At 39.8% G+C, this 15376-nt stretch overlaps 1 protein-coding gene across 1 annotated transcript in view; it reads right to left on the bottom strand.

The window, feature by feature from the left end:
- The window catches only part of DNAJC6 (DnaJ heat shock protein family (Hsp40) member C6), a gene marked incomplete at both ends in the record, with an annotated part of 91031 nt that overhangs the window by 4332 nt on the left and 71323 nt on the right, over positions 1 to 15376 (bottom strand). The window contains 4 exons of the mRNA XM_082658697.1: positions 1720 to 1983; positions 8176 to 8295; positions 9297 to 9365; positions 13418 to 13552. Coding sequence (XP_082514823.1) covers positions 1720 to 1983; positions 8176 to 8295; positions 9297 to 9365; positions 13418 to 13552 — 588 coding nt within the window. The remainder of the gene's footprint in view (positions 1 to 1719; positions 1984 to 8175; positions 8296 to 9296; positions 9366 to 13417; positions 13553 to 15376) is intronic.

Raw genomic sequence — 15376 nt, forward strand, 5'->3', positions numbered from 1 at the left:
TGCCACTGCTTTCCTGCCCACACTCAGCTGACACTTTTAGTCCATCACAGTGCTCTTTTTTCCCAAGTCTGGTTTTAGCCTCACAATCTTTATCAGTCTGTTTGGAAAAGCAGCCTAGCATAGCAGCAAAGAACAAAGACCCTGGAGACAAACTCTCCAGGTTTGAATTCTAGCTCTGCCCTTATTAGCGATGTGATCTTGGGGCAAGTTCCTTGCCATCTCCATGCCTCAATTTCCTCATCTGTCAACCAGGCATGGTGTGCTTAGAACAGTGCCTGGCTGTTTAAATGTTTGTTGTTAAAACAAAACAGAACCAAAACACAGGAGTACATGCAGTCCATGCCCTTCAACCAAAGCTAGTGTTGGAATTGAAACCCACTTGCCAGCTCTATACTGTAAGGCATTCTGAACGTACACTGTCATACGCACACACTAAAATGTGAGTGCTCTGAGACTAGGGATTTTGTCTGTCTTGTTCGCTGCGTATCCCCAATGTTTTCTACACTGAAGACGCTCCATAAATATTTGCTGATTGAAGACATTCACCCCACATCTACTCAAAATAAGAACGGAGGGGAAGCCAGGTGACTCTATGGAATTATCCAGGAATATCCACTGCTAACTGAAGAACAAACATGATGTTGTATTCCCAATAAGAGGGTCCCTGTCATGTTAGTATTGTGAGAAGTCACCTGTGTCATATGCAGTAGAGTGTGGCGGTGAAGAGCAGGGGCTCTAGAGCCACACTGTCCTGGTTCAGATCTTGGCTGTGTCACTTACGAGCTGTATGGACTTAGGAAATTATTGACCTCTGCCTACAACATGGGGTTGGTTTGGGAAGATTATATTAAATAATATGCGAAAACTGCATAGAATAGCACCTGACATATAATAAGCACTCAATAAATGTCAGCTACAGCTACCAGGAAAAGTAGAATTTCATTTTCCATGTTCCATAGGAAGGCCTGTTTCCTTATCATGTCCCTAAACGTTTCATTCTTAGGTATAATCAAATCAACTGAAATGTAAAATATATCATAACAGGCCTTTTAGCAAACTCAAGTTTAACCATCCCTGCTATCCAAAATATATTATTTTTCACTCGCTATCAAGAATCCCATTTGAAAAAGGAAGAATCCCATCCAGGGTATCCTCCAGCCTTAGCTGTTGGGCCATTTTGTGTTCTTGTAACTTTCTTCTCAGAAGAGAGGAAAAAACCATCACAGGAAACCCAATGATCTCAGGAACATCCCCCAACCAGAGGATAAGCAAGACCAAACGTCCAAGATACGTCCACCCCTCTAAATGGGGTCCAAGAGCAAATGTGAACACAGTGCTTGAAAGGCTCCCAACCTTCCTCTTCTACCCTCTCTTCCAAAGGAATGACAGCTTCAAGATGCAACCACGCCTCCACTCACATCCATTCAATACCCATTTAGTGCCTACTACATGCCAGGCGCTCTGCTAGGTGCTAATGACAATGAGGCATTGGTCTCAGCGTGGAGAGAGACAGACAGGTGAGCCAGCACTCACAAAGCGATCTGTGTCAGGAGCCTGGTGAAACCTGGAGCTCCAGGCACCACCCTGGTGTAGGGATCGTGCTCTGTCTCTACAATTCAAAGACTGCCTCAGAAACTACCAGAATTGCTTTCTATCTCCTTCTTCAGACATACATACATTTGGGTACCCTACAGCCAGCCTCCATACCGTCATCCTTACCCAAGTTAGCTGCTGCTTTCCCACGTTCGTTCTGGCCCCCAGGCACAGATGAGAAGCTCACGTTGTAGTTGGGTCGGTTCTGGGGAGAGGAGTGGGGCATGCTGGACTGTGGCTTAGACTGTGTCTGCTGCCAGCTGTAGCCACTTCCCTGCTGCCACCCTCCACCCATAGGCTGGGGAGATGCTTTCTGTGGCGAGCTGAGAGGTGGAAATCCTCCACCCAATCCAGTTGGTGTGGAGGGTTTGCTGGCAAATGAAGAACCACCTACAGAACAAATTAAAAAAACAACAAAAAAAGGAGAGAGCGAGAAAGAAGGTAATGCTATTTTGAGTAGCCTCTAACTCCTGTGTCTCAAGTTACTGTTTACAGTGACGTCAGTGGAACTTCCCTTGACTGGTGGCACAATTAGCCTTGCTAATAGTTAAATAAATTGCAGTCATATATTTCCTTTAATCCCCACAATGACACTTTTAGGTATGTATTAATAGTCCCATTTTTTCTTTGGATGAACAAACTATAGCTCAGAGTAGTTAAGTGACTTTCTCAAAGTCACACAGCCAGAAGGTGGCAGAACTGGGACTTCAGTCCAAGTCTTTAACTCCAAGCCAGAAGAGCCCTGGCTCTTCCACTACGCCATCCCAGCCCTCCGTCCCATCCTCTCAGCAGACTCTACTTCACTGGAGTAAAAACTATCAAACGACAAGAACAGGGAATAAAACAAAATACATTCACTCAGGAAGGTGCTACTTAAACTTCAATGAGCAGGATTATTCATGGTCTGTTATAAATACAAGCATGGTTAGTGCCCATGAGTAAACCAAGAGGTTTTGAAATTTCATAAATAGGTTTCAATTTCACACTACTTGCATTTCAGTGCAGGAGAGTAAACACAGCTAACATTCTGACAGCCTTGAATAGGGCAAAGAATCTTATTCGAGCTTTAGGAAATATTACTTTGTGCTGGGAATTTAAGTAGAATCTTGATTCTGTAACTCCTAACTTTTAAGTACTCACTGCATATATGCTGGGCTTTTTCTAAAATACGAAGACCAGTTGTAGCTCATGTTTAAAGAGGTAAAATGAGAAGCTGAAACATGGTGATCTACAGGGACCCTTTCAGGTACCAATTCCAAAACAACAGTGATAATAAAGTAACATTTGTATAGCTCTTCAGAAATTATAAAACATGTTTCTAAATATTACTGCCTTCAATCTACACAACACCCTTCAGAAGTAGGTAGTATTACTAGCCCCACTTTATTTATTTTTCTTTCTTTATCAAAATTACCATTTAAAAATTATTTATTTATTTATTTATTTTTTTGTGGTACGTGGGCCTCTCACTGTTGTGGCCTCTCCCGTTGCGGAGCACAGGCTCCGGATGCGCAGGCTCAGCGGCCATGGCTCATGGGCCCAGCCGCTCTGCGGCATGTGGGATCTTCCCGGACTGGGGCACGAACCCGCATCCCCTGCATCGGCAGGCGGACTCTCAACCACTGTGCCACCAGGGAAGCCCAATTTTTTTAAATTTTTATACAATTTTTAAAGGTTACTTTCCATTTAGTTATTACAAAATATTGGCTCTATTCCCTGTGTTGTACAATATATCCTTGAGCCTGTCTTACACCCAGTAGTTTGTACCTCCCACTTCCTCATCCCTATATTGTCCTTCCCTTACTCCACAACACTGGCAACGCCTAGTTTATTCTCTATATCTGTGAATCTGCTTCTTTTCTGTCATATTCACTAGTTCGTTGTATTTTTTAGGTTCCACGTATAAGTGATATCATACAGTATTTGTCTTTCTCTGTCTGACTTATTTCGCTTAGCATAATGCCCTCCGAGTCCATCCATGTTGCTACAAATGGCAAAATTTTGTTCTTTTTTATGGGTGAGTAGTATTCCATGATATATATATATATGCCACATCTTCTTTATCCATTCATCTGTTGATGGACCCTTGGTTGCTTCCATATCTTGGCAATCGTAAATAATGCTGCTATGAACATTGGGGTGCATGTATCTTTTCAAATTAGTGTTTTTGTTTTTTTCAGATATATACCCAGGAGTGGAATTGCTGGGTCATATAGTAGTTCCATTTTCAGTTTTTTGAGAAATGTCCATACTGTTTTCCACAGTCTGGCCCCACTTTAAAGATGAGGAAAGCAAGGCTCAGGGAGGTATACTGATATGCTCATGATCACACAGCTAGTTAATGGAGCTGGGGCTTGACTATGGGCTTCCTAGCTCCACATGTTATGTTCATTTCCTGCAGCCATAATCCCTAATCCCTCCCTAAATCTCTGAGTCTTTCACTACAACTCATCCCTTACTTACAGTGTCTTCTTTATATAGATACTGTTCCTCTGCTCTGATCTGGGCTCCTCTTTCCTTTCCTACTAGGAATGTTGTGTTATGACCATCGGACCCAGAGTCACTCTGAGTTTGAGTCTCTGCTCTGTTGCTCACTCGTGCATTCATTCTTGCATGCACTTATTCATTCATTCATTCATAGAGTCATTCATCAGTATCTGTTGAGCATTACTAAGTACCAGATACTGTGCACTGGGAATATAGCTGAAAAACATCTACACAGAATCCTTGCTCTTCTGCAGTTCAGTGAAAAACTCATCTCCTTGACCTCAATTTTGTCACCTGTGAAATCAGAACTATGTCTAAGTCACAGGTATATCATGAAGGCACAATGGCTACGTGAAAGTTCTTCACAATCCCTGAGTTAAGCGAATAAGAGACGTTATTTTAAAATAATGCAATTTCATATGCCCAGCATGCACCAGGACACCATAAGGGCTCAATAAATACTTGGTAATAGGAAAAAGTAATGACAGGGTTATATTCTGCAGGTAGGCATCGCTGTCAGTGTCTAACTCAGAACACGAAGCCCCTCTTTGTGAGCCCCTGGGCCCTTCTGCCAACAGTGCATCAACATATACCTTAGGCTGGGTTTGCATTCTGCACTGGGAGTTCATTTTATATTTTAAGGATGCTTACTATCTTCTTTCTGAATATATATATGTTTATTATTTAAAAATTCAATAACACAGAAAGACCTGAAGAACTTAAAAAATACTTCCATATTCCCACCACACTGTCATTTATTTGTTCCTTTATAAAACACTATCGAGCATCTTCTCCACGCCAGGCTGCAGATACAGTGGTGAACAGGCAGACGCTGACTCTGATCTCAAACTGTTCATCAACATTGTAGGACTTTCTGATGTCTACCCTTCCGGAATATCTTCTACCCATGGTTAGCAATTCTAATTTTCAATGCCACCGAAGCGGAGAGCTGACAGAAATACAAAGCAGTAGCTAAACCCAGAGGTCACTGCAATCCTCATTAAAAGCAAAAGCAGTGGTCGTCAGACTCGGCTGTACGTTAGATTCACTTGGGGAGCTTTAAAAACTGTTTATAACCAAGCCACAGCCAAACCAATTAAGTCAGAATATCTATGGGAAGAACTACAGTGTTGGTATCAGAACTGTTCAATGTGAAAATACCTAAAGTTCTCAGAAGGATACTACCTTTTTTGAAAAATTGCAGCTATATAATTTGGAAGTTTAATTTTTACTCTAAAGCAATTACCTAAGAGTCAAAAATTCTAATGTGTAGCGCTTGCTTATATACCTGTCAGGAAAGTCACTTACCTTTCCTGAGCTATGTGAGTTGAAAAATGGGGAAATTTAGGAAACTAGTTTCCCTAGCAGTTTTTTAAGAATTACTGCATTTTAAAAACAACAAAGAACTCTTGAACTCCTCCTAGTAGGTATGCTGTTGCAGTGATACGGACGCAGCTATTCTGAAACTATTTTTGTTGTCTATTAATGCTGAGATCCAAGGAAACGGAAGATACACATATGGAATAGGGGAAAGTAAGGAAGAACCCTGTGGTAGTGGATGGAATTATATATTGATATATGTATTTATATCCACACATCACCTATCTCCATCTCCTGAAAGGCAGAGCAATGACACCCACCCCCGTACCAAAAAACATACTTAGAACAGATTCTGGTTTCTAAATACCACTCCCCACAAAAAGGAATGAGGATTCTTGGAAATGCCTGATTCCAGGACTGGGGTGTAAAAAGTTCAAGATAAGCCTAGAACATCTTGTGCCATAAAGAAAGAAAGTTCTCAAAAATGATGGAATCAAGTGAAAAAGATATAGAAGCCAGAACAAAGGAGCTTTCACAAACTAAATGTGGGACAATGTAAACATTAAATAATGACAATAATAGATGATAACCAACTGAGTCCAAAAAGAATCCACTAGTCTGTTATGATGTGAGAGAGGGAGGGAGTCAGAAAGGAAGGGGGGAGGGGATGGAGAGAGAGGAGATTCTGCCTTAGAGTGAAATGCTAATTAATATACATAGAAAGAAGGACAGAATCAGACAATCACAATTCTGCAGATATCATGGTAATGCCTGCTTTAGGCAAGAATCACTAATGAATGCTGAAATGCTAAAATGAATGCTTCCCATTCCAAAACCTCCTGGGTACAAGTCAGATGGAGGACAGGATATTCTCAAATAGAACAGTCTCAAATTATCTCCCCAGATTACTCATTAATTACTATAGGGAAAAATGGTAACTTTATGGTGAAGAAACCTGGCAGACATCACCTTAACCAAGTGATCAAAGTTAACAAATCGAGACGTTCTCAACTGGCCTGTACCCTTCAAGTATCGATGTCACGAAAGGCTGAGGAATGATTCCAGGTTAAAGGTGTCTAAAAGGACATGACAACCAGATGCAAGACACGATGCTGGAGTTTTTAAAAGAGCTTCCTATAAAGGTCACCTCTTCAGAGAGGCCTTCCCTAACCACTTGATATCTAAAATAACACCCCAGCCCATCCCCTACTCGCCATCACTTTCTGCCTTATTTTTTTCACAGCACTCTGCACGGGGCTTATAGTGCAAACTCCAGACCTAGACTTCATGGTGTTGAAACCTTGTGATTTGGGCAAGTTACTTAAACTTTTGTGTCCATGTTTCTTCATTTAAAAATGAAGACTATAACAGTTCCTACTTCAAAAGATAATTGGCAAGATTAAATGAAATGATATGTGTAAAGCACTTAAAATAGAGCCTGGCACTTAGTAAAACCTCCAAATAAACATTAATTGTTTTTATTACTTGACATTATATTATATATTTATTCATTTAGTATTTGTTTCCCCTTCTAGAATACAAGCCTTACAAAAGCAGGAATTTTGTTTTGGTTTTGTTAGTTTGGTTGGTTGGTTTTTACTAAAGGAGTGTTAGCACGTAGAAGGCACTTAGTAAACAGTTGTGGGATGAATAAATGGGTAAAAAATGCACAGTGGATAAGATTTTATTTGAAGTAGAACTTTGCCTGTTACATATGATGTTATTATTCTAAAATATGAAGTTTATTTTAAGATATAAAAAAGAGAAATAATTTTGAGAGTTCTTAAAAGGAAAAAAGGTCTAAAGGGTATAAAAGAAAAGGTCAAGATTCTGACGTAACTACTGGCAAAAAATAAAAAGGTAGTCACGTTCTCATTCCCTGCAGACAATTTGGTTCTAAATGCCTCAGGAGGGCTTTCAGAGAATCTAAACTATCAACGTGCCTCATTTAATCCTTCGTGTGAGGGCTGCCCCACCTTTATTTAACAACTCTGTACTGCCCAGAGAAGGAAGGAGGAAGAAAAGGTTTCAGAACACACTAGTCCAATGAACTACTCCTTGAAGAAAGGTTCCTTGGTGAAATAGTTTGAGAACCCTGCACACTGTATTCCCCTATTGGGATGCATCACCATGAGTGCTGATTCTCAGAAGTTTTTGCAGTAACCCAAATCCACCGAACCCAGTGTTTCCAAAATTACTTCCTCATGAAACACTTATTTTATAACAATAATTAACACATGATGAAAAACAGTTTGGATATACTATAAAGAGAGTCTATTTTCTGTATGGAATTTTAGAAACGGACCCGAGAGCACTGTCGCCAATGGAGAGAAGAGGGGGACAGTACGGGGATCTCACTAGCAACTTCACAGTAAGGCCTATGCACAGCTGGCCCTACCTGGCACAAATCTGACCAGCCTCATGTCTCTGTTTTTCTACACATTCATTACTTTTGCTGCAGCCAAACTCTATTGTCAGATGCTCCTGGAAGTTCTAACTTTATTTATGCTACTACTTCAAAATGAGTCATTAGAGAAACGGATTAATAGAGGTTAGTTCCAACCCAATATCTGAAGCCTGCTTCCTTTTTTAAAAAGTCAATCTCGGGTTTTAGAGTATAGCTTAAAAATACACACGATTTTAGATCCCAGGTAACAATACCAGCTTATTTTAACACCAAAGATTTAGATTTGAGGCTTGGTAGCCATAAGTAAATGTTATTTATATATTTTTTTTATTTTTTTTTATTTATATCTTAACCTGCTACATTTATACCTAATGTCCCAAGGTCGGCAAAAGGATCCAGAGTCCGGGGTTTGTTTTGATGGGTGGGAGTACCATGCAACGAGCCTGTTGGGCTGGTGGCAGCTGACTTGCTTCCCATTCCAAAACCTCCTGAAAAAAATAATAAGGTCATTGAAAATGAGTTAGTTGTCCAAGGCTGAATTCTGAAATTCAGAAATCCAGAGCTACTGCTCACCTTGTCTCTAAAGGCAAATTAGGACAGGGTTTGCAAATGTGTTAGGAGTTGCTAGACTTATTTCCCTGACTACTAGGTGAGTAGTGGCCTGGAGTAGAAACAGGGAACAGAGAAACCATACGTCATTTCCTGGCCACCCCTGCAAACTATTACGTCTAGCGTTTATCTCACATGTCACCGGACTTCATTCTTTCCTATGGGATTTGGAGTCAGGCCTGAATTCCGGTTCTGCCACTTCCTAGCTGAGTGACGTTTGGCATGTTGCTTAACTTCAATATTTTCTCGTTGGTTAGATAAAGAAACAGCAACTGCTTTAGAAGGTTCTGTGATAAACATAAAGTGTGTGTGTGTGTGTGTGTGTGTGTATGTGTGTAACTTGCACAGCATCAGGAAACAATCACACAAGATGGCTCTCAAGAAATACAATACTAGCCATCAGAAAGAGAATTTATTTATTATAGACAAATCCAGCCCCCAAACAAGTCCTTTGTGAAGAAAGAAAACCATTCAGATTATGCAACACCTACTCTATGCCAGAAAATCTCACATAAGTTATTTCACTTAACTGTGTGGAACAAGAATTAGGAACCCCATTTTACAGAGAAGAAAACTGAAGTTAAGACTTGTAAAAAATCCAAGAGCTTCTAAACGGTTGAGTTAGACATAAATCCAGATTTGTCTAACTCAATTTATTGTCAAGGCATTTAGCAAATGAGACTTAGACAAGTTAAATACCATATACCATGCAGCACAACCATGCCATCAAGGGCAATGTGAAAAGCTCCACCAGACTGTGAGCCTTTAGGAACTTTCTTAGGTGGGCTTAACACTCTGTACGTACTCACTTCATCTTGGGTAAAGGATTATGCTTCGGCAACCGGTTAAGTGTGCACAAAATTAATCTGCTGACCATTACCTGGTTTAGTATGCCAGTCCCAACCTCCTGAAACATCTGGCTGAATGTTCACAGCAGGTGTACTAGAAGCTGCAAACGAGAAGAAAAAGAATCAGGACAACATAGCTCAGAATCCACTTTTCTGTTATACACTACCAAACGTAAGGTAGATAGCTAGTGGGAAGCAGCCGCGTAGCACAGGGAGATCAGCTTGGTGCTTTGTGACCGCCTGGAGGGGTGGGATAGGGAGGATGGGAGGGAGGGAGACGCAAGAGGGAAGAGATATGGGAACATGTGTATATGTATGGCTGACTCGCTTTGTTATGGAGCAGAAACTAACACACCATTGTAAAGCAATTATACTCCAATAAAGATGTAAAAAAAAAGAATCCAGAATTCAGAATTTCTGAATTCACACAGGAAAATGCTCTCCCTCTCATGAGGCCTCATGACCTGTCCAGGTCCCAGGTGATTCAACTCCCCCTCTGAGCTCTCCCCACATTCTGCAACATTGTTATTTCGTGCCTTCATCTATGGTTACTTACATGAGCACCGGTAGAAGCCATAAACTGTCTCTGTTCCTTCTTTGGCTCACTTTTATTTTACCTCAAAACTACGCTTTGAATTATAACGGTGCATATGTCTGTCTCCAATAAACTGTGAGTTTCTGTGAACTGTGTAACTGTGAAAATTATATTATTCATCTTTGTGTGTCCCATCTCTACACTTAACACAAAGTCGGCTGGCAATTAAAAATAGTGAAATGAAACTTAAACTCAATTTGCCTTGAATTGGCATTAACAAGTGTACGAGAGGCACGGGCAACTTAGAACTGAAATGTTGTTTTCTCCTCCGCTGTGACATGAATGGAGAATGATGAGTCAATCAGAACATGTACTGGGGACTGACTAGATACCACCCACCATGCTGGTGTCAGGTATGTATATACTGTCACTCAAAAAAAAAACTCACTGCAGCTTCAAAATAGATCATTCTGACCCTTCTCGAAGTTCCAAATGTAGAATTTAAAAGAAATGTTCAGCTAAAGAGAATGGGATATATTAGAGGAGTACACACTGGTAGAGTAAGTTTTTTTCTACATCTATAAAATTCAAATAAGAAATAGGATGCCATAAGACAGAATTTCTTTCTAAGACTCTTCTAGGTTCTGTTCATTAAATCAGTGAGTACAACACAAATACTAAAATAACTTTGCAAGTAGGATTTAAGATACAACACACACTCCCCCACCGCCACCAAAAGGATCATCAAAGGACCAAGATTAGCTTTACCAAGCCTTACATTTACCTGTTTTGTTTGCTTAGTACGAATGAAGACATTGTGTACCTTCCCATCATTGAGTTAAGTAGAACATGCCATTATCAAAAATAACAGTCCTTCCCTTTTTCCATAGTAATCCATGAAAACTGAGGTGGAAATCAGACAATTTTACTAACATTTGCTCTTTGATTTCCTGTAAACTCTGACCTTAGTCTTACATCTAACTAGGATGCAGAACTAGGAATTAGTACTTCAACCTTATTACTAATCAAACCCTCAAATCCTTACCACCTACCACACATAAGGCACCACACTAGAGAACAGGGAGCTTAAGGACACAGTACCTCTCCTTAAGAAACTTAAAATCTGCTGGAGAGAAAGGAATAAACAAATGAACCAGTAATTACCCAATATTTTAAACTTCTATTTTGCCTTTTATTATGGTTACTTATTTAGTTTTTCTTCTCAAATTGTGCCCCAAATGATTATTCTCTTCAGAGTAGATATTCAATAAATATTTGTAAAACTCAAAGGCAATATTTCTTGATTCTCAGAAGAGATTGACGGTGCCTTGTAGAAATCCAAGGTGGGCAATCTGACCTCCCAATATGACACCTGAGTCTCACCTGTATATGAAGAGGATGTAACTGACCCACTAACAGTGGAGTAATTCCCTTCTCATCAAGGATAGTGGAAAATTCTTTCACTCACCAGCATGGCACAGATCAAAATAAGAAGTGTAGCCACAAAACGAAGGAGTGCTAACTGTCTGAAACTGAGCTATAAACGTCTTCCAACATGCTCACAAGACAGAACTGAGTCCACTACTGCCATGCCAAAGTATGAACATCCATACCCATGGGACATAAAAGGTAGTACTCATATGAAAACAGTAAATTCAAAGTATTAAAGTCAGGAAAATATATAACCTTACTAACATTATCATTATGCATCGAAGAGACTTAGATAGGAAAAAGTTACAATTCATTTTATATTTATATATTATATGGAAGGACAGATAGATAAAACCTACCGTGTGCCAATAACTCTTCTAGGCACTACAGAAACATTCATAAACAAAACGAACAAAAATCCCTGCCTTTGTGAGCTCATGTTCTAGTGGGGAGAGAAAGACAACAAAAATAAACAACACGTAAGTAAATTATTGAGTATATTAAAGTTGGCAAGTACAACGGAAAGGAAAATGCAGAGAAGCAGGAGGATGGGTTTTAATGTGAAATGGGGCAGTCAGAGTAAACCCCATCGAGAAGCTGACAGCTGAGTAAAGACCAAAGAGGTGAAGGAATTAGCTATGTCGATGTCTTGGGAAGAGGGGACACCAGTGCAACAACAGAGAGGCCAGTGTGGCTGGAATGGAGTGAGCAAGAGGGAGAGAATGGGAAGGAGGTCACAGCCCTGGGTGCTAGAGCACAAAGGGCCTACATAGGCCATTTCAAGGACTTTGGCTTCCATGCTGATTGAGGCACGGAGATTTTGAGCAATGGCGTAACCTACACTTCAAATAAGTGAACAAAAACAACAGCTTTAACCTAGCTGCCTGCGTCTTGCCTCTCAGGGTAGCCAACTTCCAAACAGGAGATTCTTTTAAGCGGGCACTACTTAAAGGTCAGAGGTGAATTTCTTGTATGTTGTCCTGTGGACCCGCTTCAAATAGTTCCAGATTTAAGACCAACAGGAAATCACCCATAAAGGTTGTTCTTGGACTGCTTTCTCCTTTTCGGCCGTTACAGTTTGACCAGTGTTGCACAACTCATCTTCCTTTTGCATTTGCATGGCTTCCACGAAGTCAAGCTGATGACTGGACTGCATTCTCCAAGGGGACTCAGGGTGCCTTCAACAACAAATACATCGTCCTCTAGGTTGAGGCCAATGATGTTCAATATCCTTCAACATCAGGAATGAGCTTCAGTTTTCCAGCTCGAAGTCATCTGTCCTTCACTGAAGAGCTTTGGTTTTAATCAGTGTTACCTAAGTGATACCTTTTCGCTCTTACAAATGGATGTGATTACGATTCTTTCTACACAGCCTAAGTCTCTAACACAGAAATATAATGTGGGCCATGCATAATTTAAAACTTTTCTAGTAGTGACATTAAGAAAGTTAAAAAGACACTAGTAAAATTAATTTTAACAAAATATTTTATTTAACCCAATATATTCAAAAAATTATATCAAGTGACCAGTATAAAAATATTAAGAAGATATTCTACTTTTTTTTGTACTGAGTTTTGAAATCTGGTATGCACTTTACACTTAGAGTGCATTTCAAATCAGACTGGCCACATCTCCAGTGCTCAAAAGCCACGTGTGGTTAGTGGCTTCATATTAGAGCTAGTCTAATATACCAGGATATTGTATTCTAACCTGTTCTGTGGAATATTAATTTTGTGAAATGTCCATCGTATCACCTTTTATTAACCTAGGACTCATTTTTTCACATTTCAAAGACTTCAACTAGTATGCACCTTCCAATCAACTAAAAGTGGCAGTGTTTTTTCTTCTTTCTTAATAGTACATAAAACAAAGAAATGTGCTACAATTAATGATGTCCTATAATTCTGTGCATGTAGCTCTAATGTAAAAAAAAAAAAAATTCCAAATTAAATTTTAGGAAAGCTGAGTAAAACAAAGTTAAGTAGACTTCTTTACTGTAAAATATCTCAGAGCTTTTAATATGTTAATGTGAACTGTTAATTTTCAAAAGAGAGATGCATTATGTAGCTTTCCAAAAAAAACAAAAACCAGAAAAACCCCACCTACAGGGTGCTTTTATATCTGAGCACCTCCTGCTATCTGTGGAAAACCATGCTCCACTGAACACAATATAAAATACTTCCTTACCATGCACTGTAGGTGAAGGGCTTCTCGTAGGCTGAAGAAAGGGGTCACTGGAAGCACTGGCTGTATTCAGAAAAGAACCCAGCAAATCCTGACCTGATGGTTTAGCAGGTGCTCCAAATGGGTCAAAGGTGGCACCTAGAAAACAACAGGAGAAAGGTATTTCTTTGTCCTATGAGTTCACCCATTCAACAACTACTGAAGAGCTGTCACTCTTACAAGGCCAAATACTTGAAAAATCAGGATGATGCCTGCCTCACAGGCTGTTCTACAGACCCATCCTAGCCTTATAACTTCCTCCAGGGTTAACAATGGATCCCAAGGATTTCTGACCACACATAAATAATCCCTTCTTTGTGGACAAAAGAGAACTCTGGATTTACCTGTTGGATGAACCATAAACACTATAAGCAAGGGCCCCTTGGGCCTTCGGGCGTCTTAATAACATAAAATAAGTCAGCCAAGCTTACAGACTAATAGATGAGTGGTGAAACAATGCCTGGACCATAGGAGATACCCCATGAATGCACTGTGCTCATATTCAGTGAATTCGTGGACCAAAACCAGACAGGGGGCCCTGCTATTAAGGTGAACAATAGAAAACCTCAATGACCAGGTTTTGTTTAGTTTTGTTTGTGTTCTTAGTGGTCTCTGGCTCACTGAAAGTTAAAAAGGGAAGAAACTGAGCATGACAAAAAATGAACTCTTATCATACCTTGTCCTGTGAAGCTAAAATATTTCTGAAAAATTGCCTGTCAACAACTTGTCAGAAACTAGATGCAGATGTAGTGAAATGAGAAAAAGTTTGTGAATGAACCAAGGATACTAGAACAAAGTGGCAGCTGAGGTTTCTAGCAAAAATGCAATAATATTAATACTGTATCATTTCTTCAGGGTTTACCGTTGTCTTTCATAAAGAATACCTCAGTTGATCCTTAATATCTCCCTGTCAGATAGAAGCGATATTATCTTCATTCCACAGACAACAAAACTGAGGTTCAGAGAGCCAAGTTTCTTGCCCAATGTCAAGCAAATGATAAGGCTGGACTCATGCTCAAGTTTTCTGACTCCAAATTCCAGGAATTTCCCAAAGGCATCTCACATTCCTCACAGGTGTGAAGTGAATGTGATGAAAACCACGCAGAGTGGCACACGTATATAATTGGGTTTGAATTTCTCATTATTGGTCAAGGGATAAAATTCCCTTTAGCTCCCTGTAGTAAGATGTCACTTCCTAATTTGTAAGTATCAAGCTAATGGGCTCTTCCTGGAGTGAGAGTGACCTATTCTAGGAACAGACAACTAGAATCAAACAAGTTAAGGAATAAATTCCACTCTCAAAACCCAGGTAGGATATATGATTTAATATGTGTTCAGCTATGACTTCACTGGCATAATGCTCTCTTAATATCTGCTGGGCAGCAGATGAGCCTTGTGTAGCAGCAATGAATCAATGATCTGTCAGGCACTCTGTTACATGATGTATATCCCTTACCTCATTTAAGACTTACAAAACTTTATCCCTTCTATAAAATGAGAATACTGAGATTTATAGAGTAACTGTAAGAGGACATTGGGTTAATTCTTCTACCCCTAAGTTTGAAGTCAACCAGTAGAGGATGCTAAAATCTTTTCACTACTACTTGGTATACTTTTAATATCAACTTATGTTAAATTAGCAACATTCTCTAATAAGTAAAAGTGAACTTCCCAACACAAGACAAGAGCTAAAATTTAGTCTTTACAACAATGCTGATAGGTAAGTATTTCCCCATTTTACAGCTAAGAAGATTAAGGTGTTTTAATAAGCCTACACAAATAGGTAAGTGTCAGTCCTGACATTCAAATCCAAGCCTTTAACTCTGGACTCAGTGTTCTTTCTACTTCCTCTTGGAGGACAGAATACCTGAGTTCCAGATCTGGATTGGCACTAATCAGCTGTGTATCCTTTGACAAGTCAAT

Source organism: Grampus griseus (assembly GCF_964374135.1).
Source record: "Grampus griseus genome assembly, chromosome: 1".
Lineage (NCBI taxonomy): Eukaryota > Metazoa > Chordata > Mammalia > Artiodactyla > Delphinidae > Grampus > Grampus griseus.